This window comes from Wasmannia auropunctata, unplaced genomic scaffold (assembly GCF_000956235.1).
Source record: "Wasmannia auropunctata unplaced genomic scaffold, wasmannia.A_1.0 LD334204.1, whole genome shotgun sequence".
NCBI classification, from domain to species: Eukaryota; Metazoa; Arthropoda; class Insecta; order Hymenoptera; family Formicidae; genus Wasmannia; species Wasmannia auropunctata.
This window is the reverse complement of record NW_012028686.1, coordinates 1,531,916-1,559,848: the sequence shown is the minus strand read 5'-3', so window position 1 is coordinate 1,559,848 and position 27,933 is coordinate 1,531,916. Positions and strand designations below refer to the sequence as shown.

Below are 27,933 nucleotides of genomic sequence, written 5' to 3'. Positions count from 1 at the left end.
TCGCGGGTCGGCAACACAATACGCGAGCTGATTAATCAATCCTTAACTAACCATATGGTTTTTGCTGATTATATATCAGCTGAAAAATTGATTTAAAAAGTAGCGATTAATAGAATAGTTAAATTCTTGAAAGAGAGACAAATGCTTGAATTTTTAATCTGAATTAAAAATTCCAAATAATTTATAAGTCAATTAATAACTTATAATTCATGTATAAGTTTTATATAGCAGATTATATCTGATAATCTTCCCGAATCCTCTCCAGTTAAGGATTAAAATCAAAACTCGGAACGAAACTAGAATTTAAATTTAATAGCGATACTTGATTATTAAACCAAACAAACAAAGAATTCAACATACCTTTCAGATGATACGTGCATCTGAAGGACGTCGTAAAGATATCAGAAGGAGACCCAATCTTTTAGACCTTCCATTAGACGTCTAAAAGGCGTGCTAATCTTTTACAAATCTGTTAGATTAAAGGACGCGCTGATCCTTAAAAATGTTCCTTAAAAGACGCTGTTTTCAGACGTCTAGAAGACATTTGTGGATTTTTGCGCTATTCAGATTATCTCAAAGCTAGTTCGAGAATCATTCTTAGAAATAGACGACGAGTTTCTGTGAAGTGATTCTTTATCGAACCGACAATAAGTCGCTTTGTCGCCACGTAACGTCTGCACGAGCGCTCCGCAGAATCGACGAGTCGCCTTCGAAATCGCCACGAAGTGCGATTTCGTCGAACGATCGGTCGCGCACTAAGCTAATATATGTGGAGGAAACGCTTTTTTTTTGCGTTCCTTCGCGATAAGCGACTTTGCGGTGTTACTACCGAGCGACGAATTTTCTTTCTTATCAAAATCGCTACGTGAATCTCGGACATGCGCGAATTCGCGTGTTCGACGTATAGACTGCGGTCAACCATGACACACTTAATTAGATATAACGAATTTTATATCGAAAAAAAAAAACGACCGGGCACATGATGAGGCTTATTCTTGCTCGTAGTTGCAGCCTGGTCCTTCGAGGTCTCGAGATAGAAACACGAGGCGGAATATTTTGTAGAACAGCTAGACGGAATTTGGAGACATTCTATCGAGACCATTAGGTTGTATTAAAATTTCACTCAAAATTCTCAAGTTGTCGTAAAAGATAAAATCTAACGATCCAGTGTTACGAATCAAAAGTGTAAAAAATTTAAATCCTATATACGTGATCACAGAGACAGAGACTCTAGTGGACATTCAGTCATTAAAGCTCGATTTTTCCACACTGCCAAAGATATCTGAGCTTTTCGAATAGTGTAGTCCTGCGTATTCGTACTCCAATATCTCGCATGCATGCGTCGCTGCAAGCTGAGTTTGTAGACTAGGCTGGCAACCCGTAAATACGAGCACCACAAAAGATGTAGCGCGTCGTGTTACACGAATCTTCGATTTTGATCGCTTCATTATCGTTACACGCCCTAAATGGGAATAGCGTAAATAAGTTTATTCATTATCGTATCGAATTGTTGATACCCTTAAGTACATCCTATTGCCTGCCGGCAATAGATCCTGTACTTAATTGAATTTAAGACAAATGAAGGATTTAAAGAGTGAAGTTATTTCGAATGTAAAAACGAGCAGTGTAAACACGTGAGTATCGTAAAGTATTTTTAAACAATATGTTCTTGTATATCAATTTTTTATTGTGATTACATTGTATTTAATAATTTGTTTTAATCAACTTAACTCTTGGAAAATATTTCCTATACGCGAAAAAAAAGTTTATTTTGCATTGGTCGAGATAATTAATAAATTAAATAACAAATCGAATATCGTTTGGCAAAATTAATTAGAAATAATTAATTATACAATATTTGAATAAGTATATATATGATTGAAAAAAATTAATATATTAATAATCATCATTTATATTATCATAATATTGTAAGGAAAATTGTGTTTATATATAATTAATTATTATATTGCGCTTGTGTTATTCAGTAAACGTTCATACGTAATGAACATAAGAATAAAAATCGCGATGTAAGAATATATGTACTTGTAAAAAAGTATGTACTTGAGGGTCAATATTCGGTACTCGCAAATCGCGAAAACGATATGTCTCATCCTCCCGTTTTAGCCTCCAAAGAAATGTCGTGTCAGAAAATAGGTAAGCCTCTGCACGAGCAGAAAGTTAGTTAGGAACTTTCAAATTAGCAATCGGCAATTGCCAATGATCGGTAACGATCACGTGACGTGGGCAGTGTTAATAAAAGCCGATGTCGATGGTACACCGCGACTGGTTACCGATAAGCGTCAAATACGATTATTATAAAGCACGAGTTAGGCGGTGTTCAAGCTAGTATACGTAAGCGTCTCGTGATTTCGATTTCAGGGTGAATTGCACCGAGGGTGCTTTCGATTAGCAGTTATTCATCATAGCGATTTTCTCGACATATTCTAAGTTGTTCTGTAATGTAAACAGAAATTGAAGACCGTATATATTAGTGACATTAAAGCAAGATATATATATATTTTTTATATATCTTGATAATTTTTTTTCTATATCTTTTCTGGATCTCATTTAGCAAGCGTCGGTGCAATGCATTCTGAATCTCTCAAATCATCCGATTTTCTTCGTAGTCAACGCGCGGTGAGTCGGCGAGACGATTTTTTTAGTTTTCCTAGGCCAAGCAAAAAGGACTCCTGTACTTCACTTTGCGTTGTCGAAATTTCCGAGTAGTTAAGAACCGAAAACTGCGAATAACCCCATTAGGTGCTAAGTCTAATATCATTAATTATGATTGTATGTATACTATGTTCGTCTCTTTAATTTCGATCGATATGATCATTTCGTGTCAGCGTGAAGGAATGCGAAAGATCTCAAGTGTCGTGGAACGAGCGAGGAGAGGAGAGAATTGAGAGGCTGGTGCGACGATCGTATGGCATTGGCCGACACGCGGATAACTGTAACGTTCATATTTATTGTGCCAAAGATATATGTCTTTTTCTCACACTCACGTTCGAGGACGAATTTCATTTGAATAATCTTCACCAGCGAGATTAAAGCAAGAGATTAACATATGTAAATTAGCATTGTAACGAAGAACGCTTTCTTTGCATTTTTCTTTACATTTGCATCTTAATGTCTCCGTTCACCTTTTATTAAAGTGACGTACAGTTTTTTTTTTTTTGCCAAAGTCTATACACAAGAGGGAAATTCTCACTTTAGTTTTTAGCTTTCTGGGGGTGAGATTTCTGCTCCCCTCCTCCTTCCTTTGTCATCGATGACTCCGATAGATGACAACATTGACGAGTTTTTCTCATCAAAGTGAGCGTACATTTTCGCGTCAATCATTTTGTCAATAAAACGCCGGTGATAATAGAACTGATATATTTTCACTACCCGTTGAGATTCACGTCTGTCTTCTTCATCCTTCGTCGTTGTCGCGATTGCACCTGTTTTGTGTTAAGATTTCGAAGAATCTTGTTGAAAGTCAATCTCAGTCACTTTTATTGCGGTTTCACTCATATTTGGCACTTTGCTCTTCTAATATTCTCTTATACCTTTCTATTATATCTTTATCTTTATTATTACTCTTTCTCGCATATTTGTCTGATAGTAGTATTTTGTTATTGTTTGTAATAAACGGTGCGCGGAAAAGATACATGCCCTTCGATTTTGAGCGAGATTTTGACACAGTCGGAATCGCTTCGCAAAAAGCGTTAGCACAAAGTTGCGATAACACAGTGACGTCTGATCACGTCGGCTTTTTATTTTAGTTTTTAGTTTACGTTGGTTACCAATTCGAACTGTGTAATATTTTATAAGAATATATAAAATACGAATTTAATTTGTTAGACTGTATTTTCCAGATAATCTGCGCTATTCTCTGCACAGATCATCAATTCTATATCTTTTTTTTTTACAAATATATAAGTTCTATGGATTTTTAAGAAAACAGACAGACTACCCTTTTTCCTTTAGAATACTCCTTTAGAATTTATACATTTATATCAAAAGCGAAACGGAGTTGGTTATTTTTATGTAATTATTATTTGCGTAAAAATAATATTTATTTTGTTTCTTTCATCTCTTCCTGCGACGGGAGAGAGTTTTATTATTAGATATCAACAATAAGAGTGAAATTATTATTGGATAATTTCTAATGACTACGCATAAACATATATCCAAATCCCTGATCTTTGTTTCTATCTTTGTCTCCAGCAACAGAGAGAAAATTATTTGAATTTGTAAATGAAATATGGATTCCCAAAGGAATTACGAATCTAATTTTGCGTGATTAGAAGTACAAAATTACGACTTCGTTACAAGGTAATACTCGTCCTCGAACCTCAGAGTTAGACATTCGCGCATTTGCAATACACAGCGAACGCGCACCGTCCTTTTTCCGTATTTCGATTCGTTCGAGATTTTTTTTTTTGCGTCGATCGTAGTCATGTAAGGATCTGTAAAGCGACGTGTCACTGCGGAATTGTATTACTCACCCAGATTAATTGTGTTCGTCGGATTGTGCAGGGCAGTGTCTGCCGTTAAAATTCAGCGATGCGAAGCGCCTCTAAGGGCGGTTATTATTAGTAGACCCGTATTGAATGTGATCTCTTTCAGATTTGCATTTTCATTTTACCTTCCTCGGTCAACTTTCAACCTGTCGTTGCGACTTGCGTAAGTCGCTGGTATATATTACGCACGGTTGAAAAATAAGTCTAAGCTGCGAAAAATCGTAATTACTTTCTTTATTAATAAGTAGGCTAAGTAGTGTTTTTACGCAAATTATACACGAAATGCACGAAAAATCAAATTATATTTAATTGCGATGACGTTTTGTAAATAATAGACTTGAAAGGATTGAACTCACGCACCATGTACTGCGGAATTTTTCTGTATAGAAATGTTCGGTGTCAATAATCAAAAACCTGTCATTTCGCAATTTCCTGCCGTTCGAGGTGCTTCTAATGGCTGGCTATTATGGCGAATTATTAAACGCACTACGTATTGTATTAAAAATCAATGAATATACTACATATGAAATAAACCGAAGAGAATTACTTATCAAGCTTCTTTACTCATGCAAACATTCTCTCCCACACTATCCTTTCCAATTTTTAAAAATTCATTTTCAAGTTCTTTTTCCAACATTTTTGTCAAGTGCAGAATTTTCTGAGTTATATTAAAGTTTTAGAGAGAAAGAGAGAGAAATAATATAAATAAATATAAAAAAATATTATATATTAAATATTGAAAGTATTAAACAAATATAAGTAACAAGAAGTTGATGTAATAAGTGCCAAAATCGAGTAGTGTAAAAGTCGTATAAAAGCCTATGTAAATATTAAAATGTTATTTTGCTACATAACAAAGTATTATACATATAACAGTAATTAACAAAAATATTATAATTAAAAAATAGGTGAAGTAAAATAAACTAATTATACTTATTTATTTTAGTTTTTAATTTGACGTATATAATCGTATTGTAACTTACCTTAAAAGTTGAAAAAATTTAATATTTAAAAGAAAGAAATATTTGCATTTTGTTACCAGAAGCAAGACTATACGATTCAACTGGTTTTAACTTTTAGTATAAAATAAATATAGCTTGCGATAACAAATAAAAAATCACTTTTTTCAAATTTTCAACTTATATTGCTCTTAATACTATGTTTAATAGTTTAACAAAATTCGACACGATCAAGTTCTTGCACATTTATAGACATAAAATATATTTAGATAATAGTCTTCGTTTTCCTTTCTTATGTTAAAAAAGTCTTAAAAAGATTCGAATTATTAATTTTTAATACAGTAAAAACAGGTTACTCATTTTTCTTTAAAATACTCCTTTGAAATTTACATTCATACCGAAAGCGAAACGGAGTTGATTACCTTTACGTAATTATTATTCTTGTGAAAATAGTATTTATTTGATTCTTTTATTTCTTCCTGCGTTGAGAGAGTTTTATTATAGATATCACGAAGGAGATCGATTTGCGTACATCACTATCACAGCATTGTTAAATCACCTTTTTATCCACATTCAAATTTAAGGCCTCGAGAAAATCGGTCCGACGAGATCGATAATTATTTTTTTGCGGCAAGATCGTCGAAACCGAGACGCACGTCCGAGACGTCCAAGTGCACGCGGAGCACGTCGGCCGTTATCTCTTCTCGTCAGAGAGGGAACAGCCTCCGGAAGAGAAGATTCTGAGTCAACTCTTCTCGTCGTGGTTTCAGTGGGTGGATCCCGATGGGCGGGCTCTCAACCGTATCTAACTCCATTTTATACCATGAAGGCGGTCCGCAGGTTCTCCACACCTTCCCCTCTACCACCTGGTATCACCTTGGGCAGCGCGAGCGATCGACCTCCTCGAGGTGGAGGGAACGCGGCGGCGCACATTGCCGGCCAGGAGTTCGCGATACGCGTGTGTGCCGCGCGCCTACGGCTTCGTTCTCGCCTCTCTCGAGCGGTCTCGTTCCGTCATGACGGAGCTGTCAAGTCCGCTTTCGAGCCGGCTGTCCGATCGCGGTTGAGACCGAGGAAACGCGCGTCGGTGACGCGGTCGCGATCCCTTACGCGGAACGTGCCCCAAAGGCACGCCGATCGGACTCCGAAAGTTAGAAAAGTGTGCGTGATGCAAATCGCAACGCGGACAATCGGTTACATTTGGTTCTATGGAACGTATCGTAATTGGATATGACTACCTACGTACATATCTGTAAACCGTGCTGGGACCGTACAACCGTAGAGGAATATTTTTGGAAAGATAAGAGATGTCACATTCTTCTACGTTGACGTTATTTCGATAAGTTAAACAAATGTGCTTGATGGACATCGTGATGCAAATAATCGGTTCAAGGAAAAATCACTGTGTTGTGAATATGACATCTACGTGAACTCATGGAACGATTATTACAATATCTCGGAAAAGACAATTAAGTATATGTGGAAAAATGTGATACCCTATACACTCTTTTTTACAGTTACAAATATTAGAGCCTACACTGTGAGCAGTCTTCAGCAGTTGTAGCCGTAATAAAGAAGAGTCCCTCGATTGATTGGGAAAAGTGTTTTTTACTTTATCTCGAAGCGTTCGATAAATAAAGATTGACCATTAGTAATTGACTACGAACATATCAGCAATTTGTGATAAAAAAATCAACATCCTTTATCTGTTCATAGCGTTTAAGTAACTTCATATACCTACAATCATAATTCTTGGAAGTTTTGCCACATTTAGTGATTTCGAAGCGTTTCCGTAAAATAATCTTAGATTGATGTCACTTCGCACGGTGTTAGGGAGGAGGGTAAGATCTCTGTCGATTGTCATCTGTCATTACATGTCGAACGTCAGCTGATCGTGTGGCTGCTCGAAAATCGAAAATAATCGCGTGAGGGGCTACTTTGCTCGATACACGGCGAAGATTGAGGAGTCGCCGACTCGCTCCGAAGAGACTGGATCTTAAGAAACTGGTCGTGATCCCGCGCGAAAACAGAAGGAAGATCGAATCAGAGGCGCCGCGATTCGTAAACACAACAAGGACGGCCGAAAGTTGGACGATGTGAATCGTGAAAGAGTTCATCGATCCTCTCAGGTGCGTGCGTGTGTATGTGTATGTGTGCGTGAGCGTGTTGCAGACCCGGCAGGAGCAACTTTTGCACAGCGCCGACGCCACGATCGGTAACGCGCTCCTGATAACGATTAATGTGATAACGCACTTCCGGCCAACGGAGCTGATAATCCGATAATTCGATGATCCGTCCGAAGATGGGAAGACCCTCTCAAACGGGGAGAACGGTCATTCTTACCCGGAAGTGGAAGATGTGCGAAGCGATCACCGACTAGATCCAGCAGCGGGACGATCGGGCACGTGAGGGAGAGATTTTCCTCACGAGAAAACGATCCGTCGTGTGGTAACGCGAATCGCAGCGCAACGTCAGGAGACGCGATCATCGGACACTCGAAGATAATCGACCTCCGGGATCACGAGGAGAGAAAAAAGTGCAATCGATAACGCGTGATACGTGATCATTGTATCTGCTACTCGGAAAAACTGTGGTGAGTTAAAAACCGAGTTATCGTCGAATCCTCAGAGATATCGCATGACGACTCAACTGACGACGGTCTGCTATCTAGCTTAGGTGTGACATATCTGCGACGTGTGTTAACAAATGAAAAGACAAGCGACAGGTAAACTCTTTATGAAAATCGAGCTCCGTGAGGTCGAGTTCGCGTTGACAGGTAGTTATCGAACGAAGTTATCGAAGTTGGCAGGAAGTTGACAAGGAGATCAAATAAGTATCGACATACGATTGCGCACACGATCGAAAATTGAGTTGGATGTCCAATTTAAAGCAATTCTGAAAATAAACTCATGAATTTTGGGTCCGTTCCCTTCTTCAATATCTTACGTTTATTGGTTATTTTACAAAACGCTCCTCTTAAATTCGACATGAAGATCTCTCTCGTTCGGAAACGTTCAGTTCCACGTTGTCTCTCGTAGAGAGACACTCTGACACCGCTGTACATAACACAGATCAAGTTGTCGTTAAGTTCCCGTTGATACTGGAAGGAAGGGGGAAAACGAGAAAGGACGCTGCAACGTTTTTCAAGAGAATAGTGACATAAGTGGGGAACGACATATTCAAGTGATCCGAGATTTTGTTATCGAGTCTGTCCGATTTCGAGCTGCAAATTAGACCTCTCGAGCACCAAGTATTGCGCCGAGTAATTGCGCGTTGAATATCGTCCAACGATATCGGCAAAGGAGATTAGTGCGAGGAAACTGGCTTTTCACGCGAACGACACTCGCTTGTAATTTCGTTAATGAGGTCACGAGGCCGAAGATGCGGACGACAACGTCGACGACGGAGACGGCACGATCTCGGTGTGCGCAATGAGAGGACGTGAGATGCCGATTCCTTCCCCCGTTCGCTCCCGTTCGCGAAAATAGTGCGACTGTCGACGATGGATCTCAGCACGACGCCCAGAAGGGCCACGGAAGGCGTCGGCGATCTGCAAAAGACCAGAGTGGCGAAGAGCGTCTTCAGCATCCGCAGCCTGGTTGACGTCGAGGAAACGGAGTTCCCCGCACAGGACGACGAGCGCCCGTCAAGTGAGTCTTTAATTAATTCACTTAAGTGATCGTGCGCCGATCAAAACAATCATAATCGTAATTCCGTAATTCCAGAAATTTACGGTTCGAAATATATCCATATTTATCTCCAGTAAATGAAAATATTTACGAAGTACACTTCTATTATGAAGTACACAGAAATCAACAAATATTTTCATAAATTTCCTAATATTGAAAACTGATGTTGTTAACATACCAGCTTAAATCTCTGAATTATTTATTTAATTTTATTACAATGTCTTTACAATATTTATTTTACTTCTTTTAGTATTTTTTTTTGTGTGCACAATTTGCGTCTCGAGACGCGAAAAAGAAAATTAACAGTCATCACACTCGTAGTCCTGACATAAATCTCGATTATCAAAAATACATATAATGACGATGGGTGTGACAGTAATTTTCGAAAATATACGAAATTGATATGAATTAATCGTATATAAAAAAATATTGATAAACATACGACAGATAAAACAAAAACGTTCATTGCTCCTCCCGTATACAAGTAGAAATAAACGACTATGTTTATGATAAGTGACAGGTATATCATATTCTAAGGCCATCTGGTAGACAAGTTAATTATTGCGTTGATTAAGTTGGAAAATGTAATTATTACTAGATCTATGTAATTTGTCGTCATATAAAAACTCCATTCTGCGTGTTGATTACATGGTGCTACGGAAATCCTTAATTACAGCGATATATGGGAATAATTTGAGTGATAGTCTCGTACGTGTTTACGCACAAATCGAGCGGGACTTGACGCTTGCGACTCGGGAAGGAATTCGCGCGACCAGATTTCGTGCGGTTCTAAAAAAAAAAAAAAGAAAGAAACGCGGTCTAATTCTCGCGGCCGTAAATAGCAGGAAATTATCAATTCCGATAGAGGTCTAAATATCTGCGGCATATTTTTTTAACGGGCCAAGTAAAATAGTCAAACAGACAAAAATGTAAGTAATATAATACATATTTATACATTGAAAGTGCTTGTCGACCCGCATGCGACTCGTGAGACATTATAATTCCCCGAGACGGATTATAAAAATTCCCGCGTGTAATAACACTCGAGAAATTAGTTCGAAGAAGCATGCGAATGTTTTCATTAAATTCCACGGGAAGAAACATCGGGAAAACAAAAGATCGATCGTGACATCGGGCTTTTCGGATGGACGATCAGTTACCTCTTCGATCAAAGCCGCGCGACATTCCGGGGGCTTGAGAAACCGCGGTCCCGGGGTTTACTTTTTCCCCACGAGTGCCTTTTGTGCCAGAGATTCAGCAAAAACCGGCCGCCCTTATAAGAGCGGCGGAGTTAATTAAGGCGCATTTAAAGTCGGTAGATCGCGATAAGACGGCGATTAACTTGAAATTAGTCCGCCCATGGATCTAGCAAAAACCGTATCGCTGTCGTTATTGCCGACACGTATCGACGGTGTAGATAAATACGTGATTGAAACGATGCCCAATTAGAGATCTGGAGCAAATTATTACATCACTCCCGTAAGCCCTTCCCTGCCAGAAATTATTCCTAAATCACAGAGATTTTTGGAAAACGACAATTCGTATGTATTCTCATCGCTCGTTTCTTGGCGTTACTTTGATCCTATTTTTTTCGCGATTAATAATCATTTCATATTATTAAATAAATTTCGAATTGTTACATTTATTGCAGAATATAATTTAAAAGCATCTAGCTTTATCCATATTTATTATATGTATTATAGCATTACGTTGGAAAATTACATTTACAAAGACATGATAGTAAAATATTTAAATATTTAATAATTATATAAATATTTAATTTTTAAGTTGTTAAAATTATTCAAGGTATTTGTTCGACGAGCATTATACTCGTACAACTAGCATGCTTGCAAGCAAAATTATGACTTTTCCTATACTGAAAGAATGATTTTGCTAGATCAAAAAAATTTTGATCTAAAAATAATTTTTGTTGGAAACTCAAAAATGATAAGCATTGCTGTAAAACGTTTTGCTATTCCTAGCAATCAGTTTGATTTTCCAACAAAATTATTTTGATGATCCAACAAGAATTATTTTCTATACCCAACAAAATTTTTAAATTTTTCAACAAAATCGTTCTTTTCATGTGCGAATTGGAAGCTACATTCCTACAAACTCTGATTAAACGCTTTCGATTTTCGACTGCCGCAGCATCGCGAGCATCCGCACAGCTAGCGAACGCAGCCGCGGGAGAAGCGATACGTAGCGCGGAATAACGGAAAAAAACGCTGTCGCACGCTGCACCGCGCCGCGGCCGAGTTTCTAGTTGGCCGATATGCAAAATACCTGCCCGGCTACGATAACGCGCATTACTCGACTTTCTTGCGACGAATAAATAGCGAATTACCATTTAGTCGTCGACCGATAAAGCGAAACGAGCTCGCACGATAACGAAATCTCATTCTCCCTGCGACTCTCTATGAACTATCGGCTTGTTATCGGATAATTAACAAGATAGCGTGTTGATTAACAAATTAGGTGCGCGCCGCAACACGATGACGAACGCAGACACCGCGATATTAAATTGGGAGAAATTGCGCGACGAGCATCACGCGATGTTCTAATCGGGGCAGCCGACAAATTAGATGTGTACAGCGTCAAAGGTTTTATTTGATTAATAACAAAAATACTTATTGATTTGCACGTCCTCGTTTATTTATTACTGCATATGTGCGCCGTATGTTTGCGTAACCTTTAGCTTTCTTTATCTGAGAAACTAGGATGCGTCCCGTCTTAAATTCTTGCTTGCCTCACACGCTACACCCATACGACTCTTTAATCTTCAACGTAAACCTCCGTACATTGACCGACTCATACACCGGGGGCCCGATCAAGTTTACGAGACACGTAAAACGAATTATGTTGCATACAGATAAGCGCGCGTACAAAATAAGAATTGCTAATCAAATGTAGTCGCGGTGCACGAAGGAGTTAATGAATTTCGCTCGACAGAAAATAGACACGTGGCAATTGTATCTTAAAAGATAATCATTATCACCCAAGAGGAATTACTATTGTTGTTAGCCGAACTTCTTATTGGTTGCCTAGACATTTTTTCCTAGATATATATGTATATATTCATATTTTTTCCTAGATATATAAATATAAATATATTAATTTCTATTCGCAAAAAGAAATAGAGGATGAACAGGTTCTCACTCGATTATTGCTAAGTAATTTCCGTGCACAATTGTAAATTTTTTTCAGTTTACTTTGTCATCGATGTTCGGAAAGAGGACAGGACTGTATAATTATCGCCACATTAATGCCTCACGGGTATTATTAGCGTACTCTTGCGTACTTTGTAGGTAAATATTTTAAAAGTGGGTATAAATAATTACCCACTGTGCAGACGCATAGATAAGCGGGTTCAAGTAGGTGGCTTAACAATACCGCGGTACAGCGAGTAAAAATGTTTTAAAGTTACTTTTACCGCGGTAATTACTGTCAGAGTCGATAAAAGAATATTTATTTCAATCTAAAAGTTCGAATTATCCGATTGGCTGATGATATTATTTTAACATTTTCGAAAATTGCTGTCAAATATATTTATATACTTTATACATTATATTCGCCGTATTAATGCACCACGATTTTAATTTCACGATAAGTTTCACAGGCAATATGATTTATTATATAAAACTTTCTATAATCGCTGAAATATTATAAAGTTCAACAAAATTACAATTAAAACAGTAATATTTTGATCAAATTTATTATTTAATTTAGAACGTCGTTAATTAATTTTTTCCGTTGCTTTAGTTCTTTCTAAAGTTTACTTTTCTTTTAGACGATTAACAGAAAAATAATTAATGCGAAATTAAAAGTATCAAACGTAATTTAAGATATTTGAAGCGTTTGCGCGTTCGCGATTTCCCTCGAAACTGCACACGCTGACTTTTCTATTTAACGATAGAAATATCTCGGGGGATGAGATGGCATGTGCATAGCCCAACCGGGGGTTTATCGCCGCCATATTACAATCCGGTCTGGTCGATTAAACGCTATAAATGGCCATGACAGAAGGTGTAATAGAATTGGGGTAACTCCGAGCCAATGGCGCTCCGCGATTAGGGTGGTTGTTCGTGCTCGATTGGCTTTCACGAGCGAGGGTTGATGTTCCCCGGCGGGTAAAGCTACGTCTTTATATCCTCCCATCAGTTCCCGTTATCCCATTACAGAAACGACCCACCCTCGCGTTTAAAATTTCATCGTTGTAGAAACGTTACAGTCCCGCGCTCACAAATTCTCCATTCAAATTAGTGATTGCAGTATAATTGCATAAAATTACGAAACTTTTTATCGTCGACTACGTCTGAAACCAGCCGTTTAATATTTCGAACGTTAAGACATATTTACGAGAATCTCTTTCTTAGTACTGTTCGATACAAATTTCTTTCTTCGCCAGAATGAAGACTTATTTTTTTTATCATTGTTTTACTTATTATTATTATATTTAATTTAATCAAAAAGCGACATTTTCGAAACTTAATAAAATGTTTGTTCTCTTAATGTATAATTGCAAGAAAAATGATTAAGAGAATGATTTATTAAATAAGAAATATGATTAAGAAAGATTTTTGATGATTTGTTATTTGATATATAATGTACTTGATAAATTTTCTAACTTGTAATTAAGAATATCAAGCATAAAAATTTAATCCTATTATAAATAATAAATAAAAATAAGCATTTTGTGCTGTTAGAATTATTCACTAAACGCTGCACGATTGACGGCATCGTTAAAGATATAATCATCGGACATGGTTTATAAGTACGCGACAAGCCGCAATCTATGGCGCACGAATTAAATTTGCGAGTCGATTAACAAGACTAATAATCGAGGCTTGTAATCTTACAAAGTCATCGTACTACTTCTCGTAATTAACGTGTAATTTAATGTAAATGTTTTATATGAAAATGAATTTATGTAATACATATCATAATTTCTTTCATGCGCTTTTAAAATAAACGGACGAATTATGTTAAGTAATTTTTATATTGTCAAAAGATCAATGTGCGTTTATTCAAATATAGATATATTTCAGATACAGGCATTCAAATATATTGTATTTCCAGAAGAATTTCATTTCTTACCGAATAAATAATTAAATCGTTTTATCACTCGCTACTTACCCATTTCAAATTATGGATTCATTTCAATAATTATATCTTTTACAAAAGATGTATGATAAATATTATAATAATCCGAATTTTTCACAGAGAATGAAATAGATTGCATAAAAATTTGTATTGCGTACAAATGTGTTACGTTTATCGCAAAAAATTACTTAGTTTCTTTATTGTTGTGGAAGATACATTGAGCTCGTGATTATTCAGATGTCCTTCGACGGTTCTTAAAACTAGACAAATCCAAGAAATATCCCAAGTCCTAGACCCACGTTCTCTAATTGTAAGACGAACGTCTCCTCGGAGGAACTGTCAAAAATTTCAACGTCAACTTCCACACGGGTTCTCGCAACGTCGCGCGCGGCTAATTGCAAAAAACAAAGAGAGCCCTGCCAATAATACACGCCGGGCGGGCTGTAAATAATGCCGAAGCGAGTTTTACACGTGCGTATACAGTGCCGCGTTGATCGCTGATTGGTCGGTCCGCTAATTGTGTTTTATTAGCGTTCGCCCCTCACCCCTCCGCTCTTTCTCTCAGCCCTCTCCCGCTCGAGCGGCGAACATCTGCGGTCTTAGCTAACTAACCTACCGCCCATGTACTAACTGCGAGCGACATTGTTATTAAGGGTTTCTACGGCGCATCTGAAACCCACACACGCGCATTCGCGTGGGTCCGCATGCGCGACACGAGATTATCGTGCCTTCGATCCTCGTTAGGAGCTATTAAGGTACTGCGAGAAAACCCGCGAGAACCTGCGCTTTCGTCGACAGGAAGAGGAAAAAATTGCGACTGCGTGATTGCCATTTCTTGAAATCAGATTCTATTTCATAAATAATTGGAATTTTGATTTTGTAAAAATGATACGAAGATTAAATAACAGAAAAGGTGTTTAAAAGGCATATTAACTCTCGTATTGTACTTTTTCGTATAGATTGTCTCAATATTGAGAAAAAAAGTGTATCAATATGAATATGAGATTAGAATATCATATACATATGGTAAACAATAAATGTAACAAGAGTCGACAAATCAAGCCAAGCAATTACATTAACATTAACATTTGTAATGATTATGGAAATAAAAGAATATATAAAAAAAACCGATGTGAAATCGCGATGTAAAATTAATGTATCAACGGAATACGAAATAATGCTGGCACACATGTATACACACACTTTATTATTATTATTATTAACATAGAGATTAACATGTCTCTGTTTGATTTGTTGTAAGAATAGCAACATTTTAGAAAAAAAGATGTTTGCTCGAGGCTCACGGCGTCTCGAATCCATTAATTAATCGCACCAAGCCGTTCGCGAGTCGAGCAAACGGCGGCGCCGGCGTTCGCGCGCGATGCGATCTCAAGGTTGAAACTCGAAACCGTATCGAGGATCGAACGCGGGCGGGCATTTCTTTACTTTCTTGGCGGCGGCGGGGGTTGGGCCCGGGCGGCAGGTAGGGCAGAGAGGCGAGCAGGGGCGAGTCTTATTACGACGAGGAGAGCCGGGCATGCTGGCGCAATCAAATAAATTAGTCGGAATTACGCGAGCCGCGGAGCCAGCCGGTGGTGGTGCAGGCGCGTTCACCACCGGCTCGTCCTCGCCACCAATTAGCGGCGGAGCTTTATCCCGCGCCGGGTCTTCCACACGCAGACACACACACACACACACACATACACACACATACACACGTATACGTGTGTACATATTTCACGTGGGCACGGTGTATTCCGAGAAATTCGCGGCTGCTCCTCTCTCGCGGGCGCCGCCGCGCCGTGATACCACGAGTCTCGATCTCTCTCCTCTCGAGCATCGCGCAACCCTCTGTCGAACGCGCGAGACCCGAGAGAGGTGATTTGCGAAGTATCGCTAGAATTTATTGGACTGACGGATAAACGAAGAGCGACGCTGAGAATTTTAATGTACGATCGCGTGGCGATCGTTTGTATCGCTTATTTATTAAATGGCGGCTCGTAAGACCAATTATCGGGGATACAGGCTGCGTGGGGAGTCGCGGACGTCCCGCGCAAACTTCCAGTCTGCGATCACCGACGAGCTCGGAATTTACACCACCGTGGCGTAAATCTGACAAAGTATTTTGCAGAAACTTTTAATCGTTGATTAAGTATTTAGCATTTTGTATAGAATGTATAGTAATAAAGTAATAATTTGAATAAGCATGTAATTGGATACATATTGAGCAAGAAACACTTTCACTGATGCAAAATTTCCACATTGGATTGTGTAATTTTCACGAGTTTTCTATATCACTAATATATAAATATATAAATATTGCAACACCATACCATATTAATATTTTACTTCAAATAATACATTTATAAGAATTAATAAAAATACATTACAATCTTTTTACAATAAAATAATGTCGAATTTTTTCCACGATCTTTCCTGATACTCATTTAATGTAGAATTTATTCTATTGTATAGCGTATTATTTAACAATATTCAGTCTTGCGCGAATGCTTTCTCCCGGCACCTTTCGAGGAAGATATTTGTCAATCGCTGCGCAACTGACCGCGGAAAGTGGATTAACGCGCGCGCGCTCGCCATTTTGACTCCGCTCTCTAAACTGCTCCCTGCATAATGTGCGCGCGGGAGAGTGTCGTAATCCGCTAACGAGACCACGGTCCTCGTGGGAGTTGGCGACGTTGGCGAGGGCCAACAACCGCCGCGACCGCCGGGAATGAGAGAGAGAAAGAGGGGTAGTAACAACAGGCAACACAGTATCGTACAACGGCAACGCGACGCAAAACGGTTACCGCGTATTCTTGCGTGACGCGTTATTAGCCGATTGGCTCATTAATCGCTCCGTCGGTCCGAAACAGCCGAAGCCTCAAAGCCTCCTCTTTCCCCTCCTCCCGCCCATCTATCCGCTCGCATAGGAAGTAATTGCTAATCGCTAATTGCGAGCGCAAACACTCCATCCAATTAACCCCTCCCACGAGCGCGGCCGTAGCTGGAGCGGTGCAGCCACCCCCTCGGTACTAACTTACTTCAAACTCGAGCAACTTATATCCTACCCGTAATAGATTACGCTTTTTATGCGGTTCGCATGAGTTAAAGACAACTGGGCCCCGCTCTTGGTGCACGACGATCGCCTAATTACCAATTTAATTGCTCAAACGTGAGCCGCGGATCAAAGTGATGATATTTCACAGACGAAGCGATTTACTTGTACGTGTTATTGCTTTATTGTCGCTATAGCAGATTTCCTCTATGTAACGTCATTCGATTTTTGCAAAAGTTTTGAATTTTCGTTGCAATAAAACGAAAAAAAGCGCAAGTGAAAGCGCATTCAAAAGCTTCCTATACTCAAAAAGTAAATAAAAAGGCTATAAAGAAATAAGCACAAACAAATACTTATCTCTTTGATAATTTTCAAATTATTTATTAGTTACAAAATATATTTACCTATGTTTTTTTACATGATAACTAAAATCAATTCATAAAAATTTGTTGACACTTTGAAAACGTTTGAAGACTTTTCTAGATATTATTGTATTTTTATTACACTGTATATTAATTGGCATTGCAAAGTTATTATGCATAATAAAAATTTCTTTCTAACTTTTGATTAAATCAACTAAAATATTTCAAGGCAGTTACAATTCTGCACAAGCTATTTTATTTATAATAATTCTTATCACCAAATCGTAACGACAAGAAATAAAAGACCATGATTCTTTATGTTGAGAAGTTTTTATATAAAAAACACGGCTATCTGTGTGTGTGTCTGTATAAAAGTGTATGTTTATATAAGATTATAAAAAAATAATATTTACAGATATGAAAATATAGAGATATGTACATAGTGATATTTTATTTTATAATTCATAATACGTAGCTCCAGTGGACACGAAAGAGTTAAAAATCTCCTCGTCGAGAGAATTATATTTATACGTATATTTAATAAGTATATTTAATATTTAATAATTATTTTCTTACTCACGTAGGCATTGTATGCTCTAAAATTTTTTGTAGCTTCCTCGATTCATTCTGCATAGATACAGTTGTCGAAAGGTATCTTATACACGCGCAGTTAATTAAGGTAGGAAAATTACTCAGGAATTCCCTCGCCTCCCTGCTAACCAGATATTTTCCACCGGCGCGCGTTCCCCTTGGTTAATTGTCCCGAGATGGGGTAAAACACAGATCGGTCACGGGTGATCTCCGCAGGTATCACCTGTTAACTCGCCGCCGGTCCTAATCGTTATGAAGGCGCCAGCGTCATATGCTGCGCGGTGAAAAGAACGGCTCATTTCCTCGCCCCTTCACCCCCTTCTTCTTCCTCTTTATTCCCGCGTTTCCTTTCCTCGTCGCAACCTAATGAAATTTCGTCTCGGACAAAAATGCGAACCGGCTCGCGCGAGGCGAATAGAAAGATGGAAAAGGGAAAGACGAAAGGGAGTACGCGAGGGTGGGAGAGACCCCTTTCGATCAATTAAGGCTAATAAATGGCGTCGGCGGTGGGGTTGTTGATGGCGAACGGCCATAAGCCCGGGGGCGGGAGGAGGAGAGAGGAAAGGAATGAAAAGGGGAGCGGAAAGGAGAGGAAAGCGTTGCCATGAGCGAGCCGACCGGGGCTCTGTGGGTTTATGCTATTAAAAATGTAAATATCTGCCGGCGGCTCGTTATCGGATGTAAATATGGCGGCGGGCGCGTCCGGGGCCCGGTGCTGGGACCAGATGGGGCGGAGTGGGCCTCGCAGCTCCTTTGTTTCGTTATTTATTGGAATGCATGGCCGCGCGCGCCGCACCGAAACCCACGCTCCCCATCGAAGGGGAGCGCAACGACGAGGATCATCTCCGCATTCAGCTTCATCCGCATCCGCTCTTGTCTCGTCTCGAAACTGGCCCTCCCGCACGTTCGAGACATTTTAATCTCAAACGCAATCAAATTGCAAGGAATCATGGAAATCGAATTTGCGTTCCCGCTGTGTGTTTCGCTACACATGCATTTTATATCACAGACGAACTCTTTAAATTAATTAAGTAATATATAATGCTAACAATTTACCTAAATACAGACATCGAGTAAAATAATGTATTATAACTAAAAATTATAACTAAAAAACTAATTAAAAAAAAATAAGCAAGATTTCAAATTTTATTTTAAACTCTGAAAGAAATTACTTTTGTTTGGCTTAATGAAAAAAAGTAATTAATACTTTAAGAACTTTATATCTCTTTTATTTTTATTAGATATTAATTCTCCTGATTAAAATTTTTTAAATAAAATTAAATGATGTACGTAATATATCTGAATTAGAATTATATGCAAAGTGCACTCTCTGCTCTAATTAATATGTTATCGAGATCTATATGCAAACTGTTGAATCCCAAACGAATAAATACCGCAATAGAATGTCCCGTAAAATTGAACAATGGTAAACGAACCGGCAAGTTTTATCGACTCAATCGAAAATTTAAAGCGGACTCGCTGACAGCTCGAACTGAAAAAAACGCGACGAACTCGCGAGCTTGTGAAGGCGAGAACTCCGTCAGTTGATTCGAATGTGCGCGCCAGTCTTCCTACTCCTCTCGCTTTTTCAGGGCCCCGAAGCTTTGATATATGACTCAATAAAACCAGACCCAAGGCGGGCCCGGAGTAAATATCAAACGTAAAATGTTCGCCTCGTTAACTTGTTCCGCAGAATCGGGACGCTATGATAGGGTAGGAGGGACGTAGAGACACGCGCATCCGGACGAAGTGCCAATTAGGAATTCTGCTAATTGATGTAGAGCAAATGGATGCAATAGAAGAATGAAGAAGGCTGGATGTAGTTGTCTGTCTAGATTGTAAAGAAAAAAAACAAACTCGTTAAACATACCATTCTCTATCCAATCTTATTCATTGTCAGATAAATCGCCGGATGTTTCCATCTTCAAAAGTTCATTAAATTTTATTTATATGCAAAAGGTAAAAGAATTTTGTTTTATTCTAATACATTCTCAAAATGTTATTAACTTTACTGTTTTAAAAATTATACAATAATTAATAATTGTTATAATGTTAAAATAAAAAAAATACCTATCGTAATAAATAAAGTAATAAAACTTTTATAATTACACGTATAATATTTAGCCTATTGTCAGCCTGCAATTATACACGATTCGTTAACGAACAGAAGGAGAACTGGAGATTTCTCATTTAAAATATCATTAAAGCACCTCAATGACGCGTCATTACGAATAACAGTAATATTACTATCAGATCTAACTATACCAAGGGATTACTTAGATTATCGGCAGGTGCGTGTCTTAATGATCGGCGAAATTACAGCCGAAATTACCTCCCGTCCTGAGAAAACACGAGGATACACATAATGAAGAAGCCGGCGTAACACGAGCGGTATCGTCGAGATAGATTGTAAAGATATCCACTACGGTGTCGTTTCCAAATTTCGACATTGTTTAGAGGTGACACGATACGCATGCGAAGAGCGGAAATTCTAAACCGCGGAAATGGCAGGCGTGAAACTGCTATTTCGACGTACAAATTACCGCTGTCCCATTTACGATCGCGTGAGGTACGTGCGATTTAAGAATACGTAATAAAACGTAAAAGATTAATTTTCACGCCCTAATGAACGATAGAATAAATAGAAGAGAAGGTGTATTAAACAAATTCAAACAAAACACACTGCCACTTATTGTTCGTAATCCAGGCAGAAGGAGACATCGGATGTATCTATTTATGAATTTGTAACTTTTATATCGACGGTTTTATGGCGGATCTTCTCTCGTTTCTTCTTGCATCGCGTCGATCCGCTTCGATGGGCCCGACAGGCCGTTCTTTCTTTTCCACCGCTTGTAAATCGGTCGATCCGGCAGATCGTTTCAATTGCACTTGATCGCTTCTTCTCTTCGCCGAACCCACCCTTTTTATTTTTCCTCACGATCGTTTCGCCTGTTCGACGGGTGTTTGTTTTCGTGTCCCGCCGGCTTTATTTTACTCATTCGAAAGGAGAAGATATTTACGACCGCACGAGTTCGCCAGGCACGATCGTAATTCGCCAAGAACGATCGTGTTGGATTGTAATATCCGCAGATTAAAAAAGAATTCTCAGTATGATTATTAAGTAAAAAATAATAATGAAGCTATCTATCAAAATTAATATCTTGTCTAACAACGAGAAGAAAGTATTTCATTTTAAACATGAATTATATCAGACACTTAAGAATTAAAAAAATAACTTTTATCTTCTATTAAACGATTAAATTTACAAACCAAATGTCACACATTACAATTAGAAAAGGACACAGAAACAATATTAGATTGTATTCATTTGGGTGGAAACTATCTTTTTTATTTTTAATTTTTAATTAAAAACAACAAATTAAAACATAAGGATTAATAGTTATGGGAACAGAATTTTATATTGTCAAATCGGTTATGTATGTAATGCATTGTTCTTTTAATTCTGTGTATATTAACTCTCTCACTTTTGCATACGCCACGACGATTAGCCGGAACGATTTTCTCCCCTATTGCATCGATTAAAAGTTTCAATCTCTCGCAACCTGTCTGTCCTCTAATCATCCACAACGAACGCAGGTGTTACGTCGGCGGTAGGCAGCGCACCGCGACGATTCGTTTTATCGGATCGCCATCGGCCTCATCGGCTCGACTGCGCGGCGATCTGTGTCCTCGGAGGCGACACTGAAACTTTTCTTTGTCGCCGTTGTCGTCGTCTTTCGTTACCGTCGCGGTACCATCATTAGTTCCGCGTCAGGAACGGAGAGCGAGGAGCGAGGAGCTACGGTGAGGCCAGAAACGATGACGAAGAACGGCGAACTCGAGTAAAATTGGCAAATCGTGCTTGCAATAACGTTTTCGTGAAGCAGAAATCGGCGTAATCTCTGCAACACTAACTATTATCCTGTAAACCTCGACGAAACTTTAAACAAAGAAGTAATTCGCACGAGCTGATTTTCCAAACACTGAATAAATTCTTCGTTTGATTCACGTAAACAGTTTCTTTATCGGAAATTTGTGATAACAACATCGTATGGTATCGAGATGATAATGGAGGTCGCGGAATTTGTTACTGACATTTACGTGATAAGACGTTTATTATCCTTACGGTGAACCAAATGCATTTGATCGTGCAATAAATATATATCGCACAATAGTACTATAATCGTATAATTAATTCAAATCAAATGGTGTCGCGGGCTATCGCGGTATCGAGTCAAGTTGCAGAAGTGCATTACGTAAGGATAATTCAATCTCCCTCGCGTCGTGAATCAGAGGGGCAAAAGGGGCAGCAGGCCGTGCAGGTACAGGACCCGGGTGATTGGGGACGATCATGACGATTCCGAGAATCCATTAGGAAACACGAGTTTAACACGCTCGTGGAGTTAGGGCCTAAGGTCGCAAGTCCCCAAGAAAGGAGAGAAAGAGGAAAAAGGGAGAGAAAGAGAGGATGCCGGGAATACCAATCATTCGTCGGTGGCAGGACAAGGATTCCCGGCGACGGTGGCCTCCGGGCTGAGTGTTTTCCGTAAATTTGGTTAAGATAGAGAGGCCTACCACGAAGTCACCCTGCTACTTTCGTTCCCGATAACAGCCCCCGTTCCTGATAGAAGGTCAGAGATGCTCATGTGTGTTTACAGTTTATGTTATATGTATCTGTGTGCATTCACATACAGCGAGTTGTTAGTCTAAATAGCAGTGTGTCATATTTCTTTCATCTTAGAAAACAAAACATTCGCGAGAGTATTTATTATAGAATCCTATTTGCTTTTATTTTTACCATCCTGTTAAGATTAAAAAAAATTGTTTATTTTATTTATATCGTATTGAAATCAGTAATACTAAAAAATTGATATAAGCCACAAACACAATTTCTTCAATTATAAACGTTTCACGATGTTTAAAATAAAAAAATTACACATTGCAAAAAAAAAAAGAAAATTGAATTAATTTTTCAAAAATTTATATTAAAATACAAAATTAAAATATTACCCCGTATCAATATGATATAAATATTTCAAGTGAAATTTTTAATAAAAAGTTTTTTTTTTCAAAATGATATAATATTAAATTTCTATCTCAAAGATTTCTTTATATTCTTACTTATGGACAAGAAAAAATAAAAATTTGTAAAACGGTGTACACTCGTGTATGAAATCTCAAATAAAATATTTTAGAAATTTTCTTTTGATAAACTTTCTCGCAAGTCATCTGAACTGAATAAAGCGACTTCGTATTTGGACGTCACAGTTATCACACATACGGAAATTTGTCGTTTCGAAGCATTATAAGATATTTTGATTATTTATGTGTAATTAATGCTAAAATAATCCAGAACCAATAGTTTTTAGTCGAAGAGGTTGCTTATCTCTTTACTGCTATTTAAATCAAATATATTTAAACAACAGAGAAATAAATCCTTTATCGAAGACAAGTTGCTTTGAATGATTCCATATGCATACGGAATATGTTATGTACATAACTATATAGCCTAGACATCAGAATGTTATGTTTGATGTTTTAGTAAGTTTAGCAAATGCTATGTTTTAACATTTTTGCGTATTACGTATAAGTAATTTAATAAAAATAAAACACTCATTTAGATTAGAACAGCCTGATGTTTCTAATAGATCTTTTTTTTTTTACTATTTCAAAATGCACACGCGTAAAAATAATTGCATTGTTACGATCAAAAAGAATATTACAAAAAAAAACAAAAATTATCATTAAATATGATATTAATAGTATAGTAATACTATATAGTAGTGCGAACGTAAGTAATCGCTTCTTTCCATCTGATGTGACAACTTTAGTTAGTTAACTTTCTAATCTTGCGTTCTAATCTAAATATTGTAGTATTGACTGTAAATTGTATTCATGAAATAATATCATACTACCGTGCTCTTATCTAATTTTTTTCACTTTACGGGTATTACATTTTGCATGAACGATTTAGCACTAATTGTGAGAATAAAAATCAGTTATCTATCATATGTAAAATATAACTGACTGCACAACATTTATATAAGATGTATTAAAGTCGTATCTATAGAATGTATATAATTTTCATATCGGCTGGCGTGCCAGTAGCATTTGAATTATTACTTCTAGATAGTTATTTTATACGCTATGTGTATTTAGAAGTCTAACCATTATATTAGTATTATAATTACTTATGATTATGCATTTGAAGTGAATATCATTTTTACTTAAATATAGATCGCACGGTCTCACTTAATGAATTGACGCTAACGATGCGTCAAACACGCACTGCGCACATTTTTTTTGACTCCTTCAATTTATTCTTCCTAGCCAGTAATAACAAAACTTTTTATTATTATTAGTAATCAGTCTATCCTTGTATGTATATATATCATGTACTTTTTTTATATATAATGCTCTAATACAGTAAACACTTCTCAAATACGAAATGTTAATCAGATGACTTGGTATATTCGTATGAAACGAATGAGACCAGGCAAAACCATTAGAGTTCGTACCTGATCGGGTAAGAGCAGGCACCCTCTCCGTCTTGTTTTTTCATCTTGAGCTCGACTATCTGCCACAGGTGCACGCACTAGCAATGAAGAGGTACTTACGATTAGACCGTTGGAAACGGTCCATTTAGGATAGTACAAGTTAACAGTACTCATGAATCGACAATAACAGTTTCTTTTAGTCGAGAATTTTTTCTTCAAACTATTTGTGCTTAAATGCATTGTGCAGATAGCACAATAAGAAATGCTTTGTGCTCAGAAAACTTGTTTTCACCTTTTGTTTCCATATCTATAGATACAAAATTATATAGATACAAAAGTTCCTTCAAAATTATAAATACTTAGTAGTTTATCAGATATCTTACGGATTACGGATTAGTTTCGAAGTTAAGGCGTAAATGGAAAATTATTGAAATGCTAACGATAAGCAAAAAAAAAGGTCAGAAGAAATAGTCTTCCGAACTTAAAGAAAACAGAAAAAGTGAGAAACTAAAAGTCGTAGAATCTATTAACGCACGCGAAAAATTCGCCACTTCTAATTGCCTCGGAACTCAAGCGTTAATTTTAACGCTAAAAAATTCCTGCTGAATGTTAAGTCATCTAAAAAAAGCATAATATACTACTTCTTTCATTGCAATGGAAAATTACTTACATGCGGCGTGTGTGATAATATCCACTGTTAGAACCCGGTCGAGTAAAGAATGGAATAATCCTAACGTGGCGTAATATTTTTTACGAAGAAATGAAAACAAATGTATTCCTATTTTGTTAACAAAATGTACATATTATATTGCATTGGAACGTTTGCCTTACCGATACATAATCTTACATTTAAGCGAGACATTTAAAACGAACTGCAGCGCTAAATTAGACTTAAAACCTAAATCTTAAAGCTTAGATGTAAAGCTTTTAATAATAAATAATTTATTACTATAAAACTGGTTTCTTTTTCGCAAGAAAAATTTATAAAATAAAATAAATCACGTAATAGCGTTTCTCAAGGAAATCAAGTAAAAAATAATGTAGAAGCAGTAAAATTATTATCTCCCCATATTGCTCGTTAACGATCCCCATTAATAATTCTGTTCGTTTTATTAACAAAGCGACTTGACGTACTGATTGGGTAAATTAGAACGCATTCTAGAACAATACGCGAATTTTCCTTCACCGATGTAGGTAAAAACAATTAAGACAATGGCCGACCACCAACGTAACATCCACGCGTGAGGAATCGACAAAGCAATATTTCACGTGAACTTAAAACAACGCGAGCGGAGGCGATTGCCGATAGCAATTACTACGAGCGAACAGACGCGATTAATCACTTCACGTTAATCATACAACTTAGCACGGCGTGTTTTCGAGTTTCAATTCGACGATATAAGCCGAGCGAGCCGTGAATTCCAACACTGCCATATTAGAAACAGTCCGCCCTCATTTAATTCTCAGCAGATATTGTGCTCTCCATTTTATATCAGAATTGCAATCTGCATTGAAAACACTTTAATAAGTAATGAGAATAGGAGATATTTTATTATATATGTTTTAAGTCACAAAACGTAAACAAACCGAAGAACACAATTATTTCAGGTGCAAAAAATGTATAAGTGTTACATCTGCAATATTAACGGATTTTGTATAAAATTAATACACTGACTGCTCGGCAAGTTCTATACGTCTGTAGGTTACGAAGATTTTTAATTTAAAATTTTAATTATTATAAACATAATAAAATATTAACACGATTAATTACGGAAAAATTAATTATATTCTAATGAATAGTTATTAAATTACACATTTTTTACTTTACGTTGCTATCTAGTTATTATTTATTATTATTAGTAAAACTATTATTAGTAAAAATTTTATATTAAATAGTATTTATTTTTTACAAGCAATTAAAAAATTTTGGTAACATCAGTGATTAGGTATATTATCAACCATTGAAAAATGAAAGGCGTCGAATGGCCATCATGGCAATCGATGTGTTAACGAATACTATAGGTATAAGAAATATCTGCAACAAGATATTGCAATTTCTAATAATGTTCGCGCAGTAATTGAGATTAATGCTTTATATATGGATTATATGAAATTAGAATAAATAAAATTATCCTGATATCAAATCTGATTTATTGTTTCTACGCTTTATATCTACAAATTAATATTTTTTGCCCATTAACGAATAATAACAAAAGATGAAAGATAACTCGCTCGCACTTCCATTTGCTTTGACAAAAAAAGCGGGTGATCTTGATTTATCCTCATTTCGGGGGACGCATAATCGCACTTGATGAGTGCCATACCGCGAGACTCCCGTGTTAAGATTCTTAATGACGATATCGACCAATATGGTTATGTCCTGCCAGGTCACCGAACTCGGCCTTAATGGATTCCCCGAACTCGGCTCGCATGATTAATTTCGCATCGACGCGGCGCGACGACGAAACGGAGAAACAAACGCCGCGGCAGCTCGTCCGATTTGGATTTCCGAGGCACTCATCGGATACACTTATCGTAACGTCTCGGCGCGGCGTCGCCTTGTTAATAACGAATATCTCTCCAATATCCCTCGCGACCCCGATGGCCGACTAATCGTTTCTTATCTCGGTGCTCTGGCCGATCTCGACGACTCTCGCGATTCTTCCACGAATCCCTCGTAGAGGATGCCCCACACTCTCGCAGAATTTAAAAAGTAAACTTCTCCCTTGGACAAAAAATTCTTTTAAAACTGTAGTAGCAATTTAAATTTAAACTTAGTAATATTTATGAGAGTTAGTAATATTTTTAAGCTATTTTTATGTGCAGATATTTCTTATTAAAATGTGCGGTTTGCAAAAGATTATTTTAATTAAAGCATTAAGTGTTTTGAGTCTTTCCTTGATATTCCACATGGATAGTGCAGTAATCTCAAGCGCCAAATAAAACAGAGTTCGATAAGCCAATATATCTAATATTCTTTACGATGATAAAAATATACTTATCGATCGACTTTTATAGACATCGATAACTACCGATTACAATAAATTTCCTCCCCGCAGAGTGAATTTCCTGTAAGAATGGCAAATGAGGATGAAGTAGCATGCCGTAGAAGACGGTAAAGTATCGGGATAGAAAAGCGTGAATTAGCAACCAGAGAGAGAGGGGGGGG

The 27,933-nt window shown here is 37.5% G+C and overlaps 1 protein-coding gene across 1 annotated transcript in view; it reads left to right on the top strand.

Moving 5' to 3' along the window:
* The first annotated feature begins 8,969 nt into the window (after positions 1-8,969).
* The window catches only part of LOC105459212 (homeobox protein aristaless-like), a 121,909-nt gene continuing 102,945 nt past the window's right edge, over positions 8,970-27,933 (top strand). The window contains exon 1 of the mRNA XM_011705050.1: positions 8,970-9,117. Coding sequence (XP_011703352.1) covers positions 8,970-9,117 — 148 coding nt within the window. The remainder of the gene's footprint in view (positions 9,118-27,933) is intronic.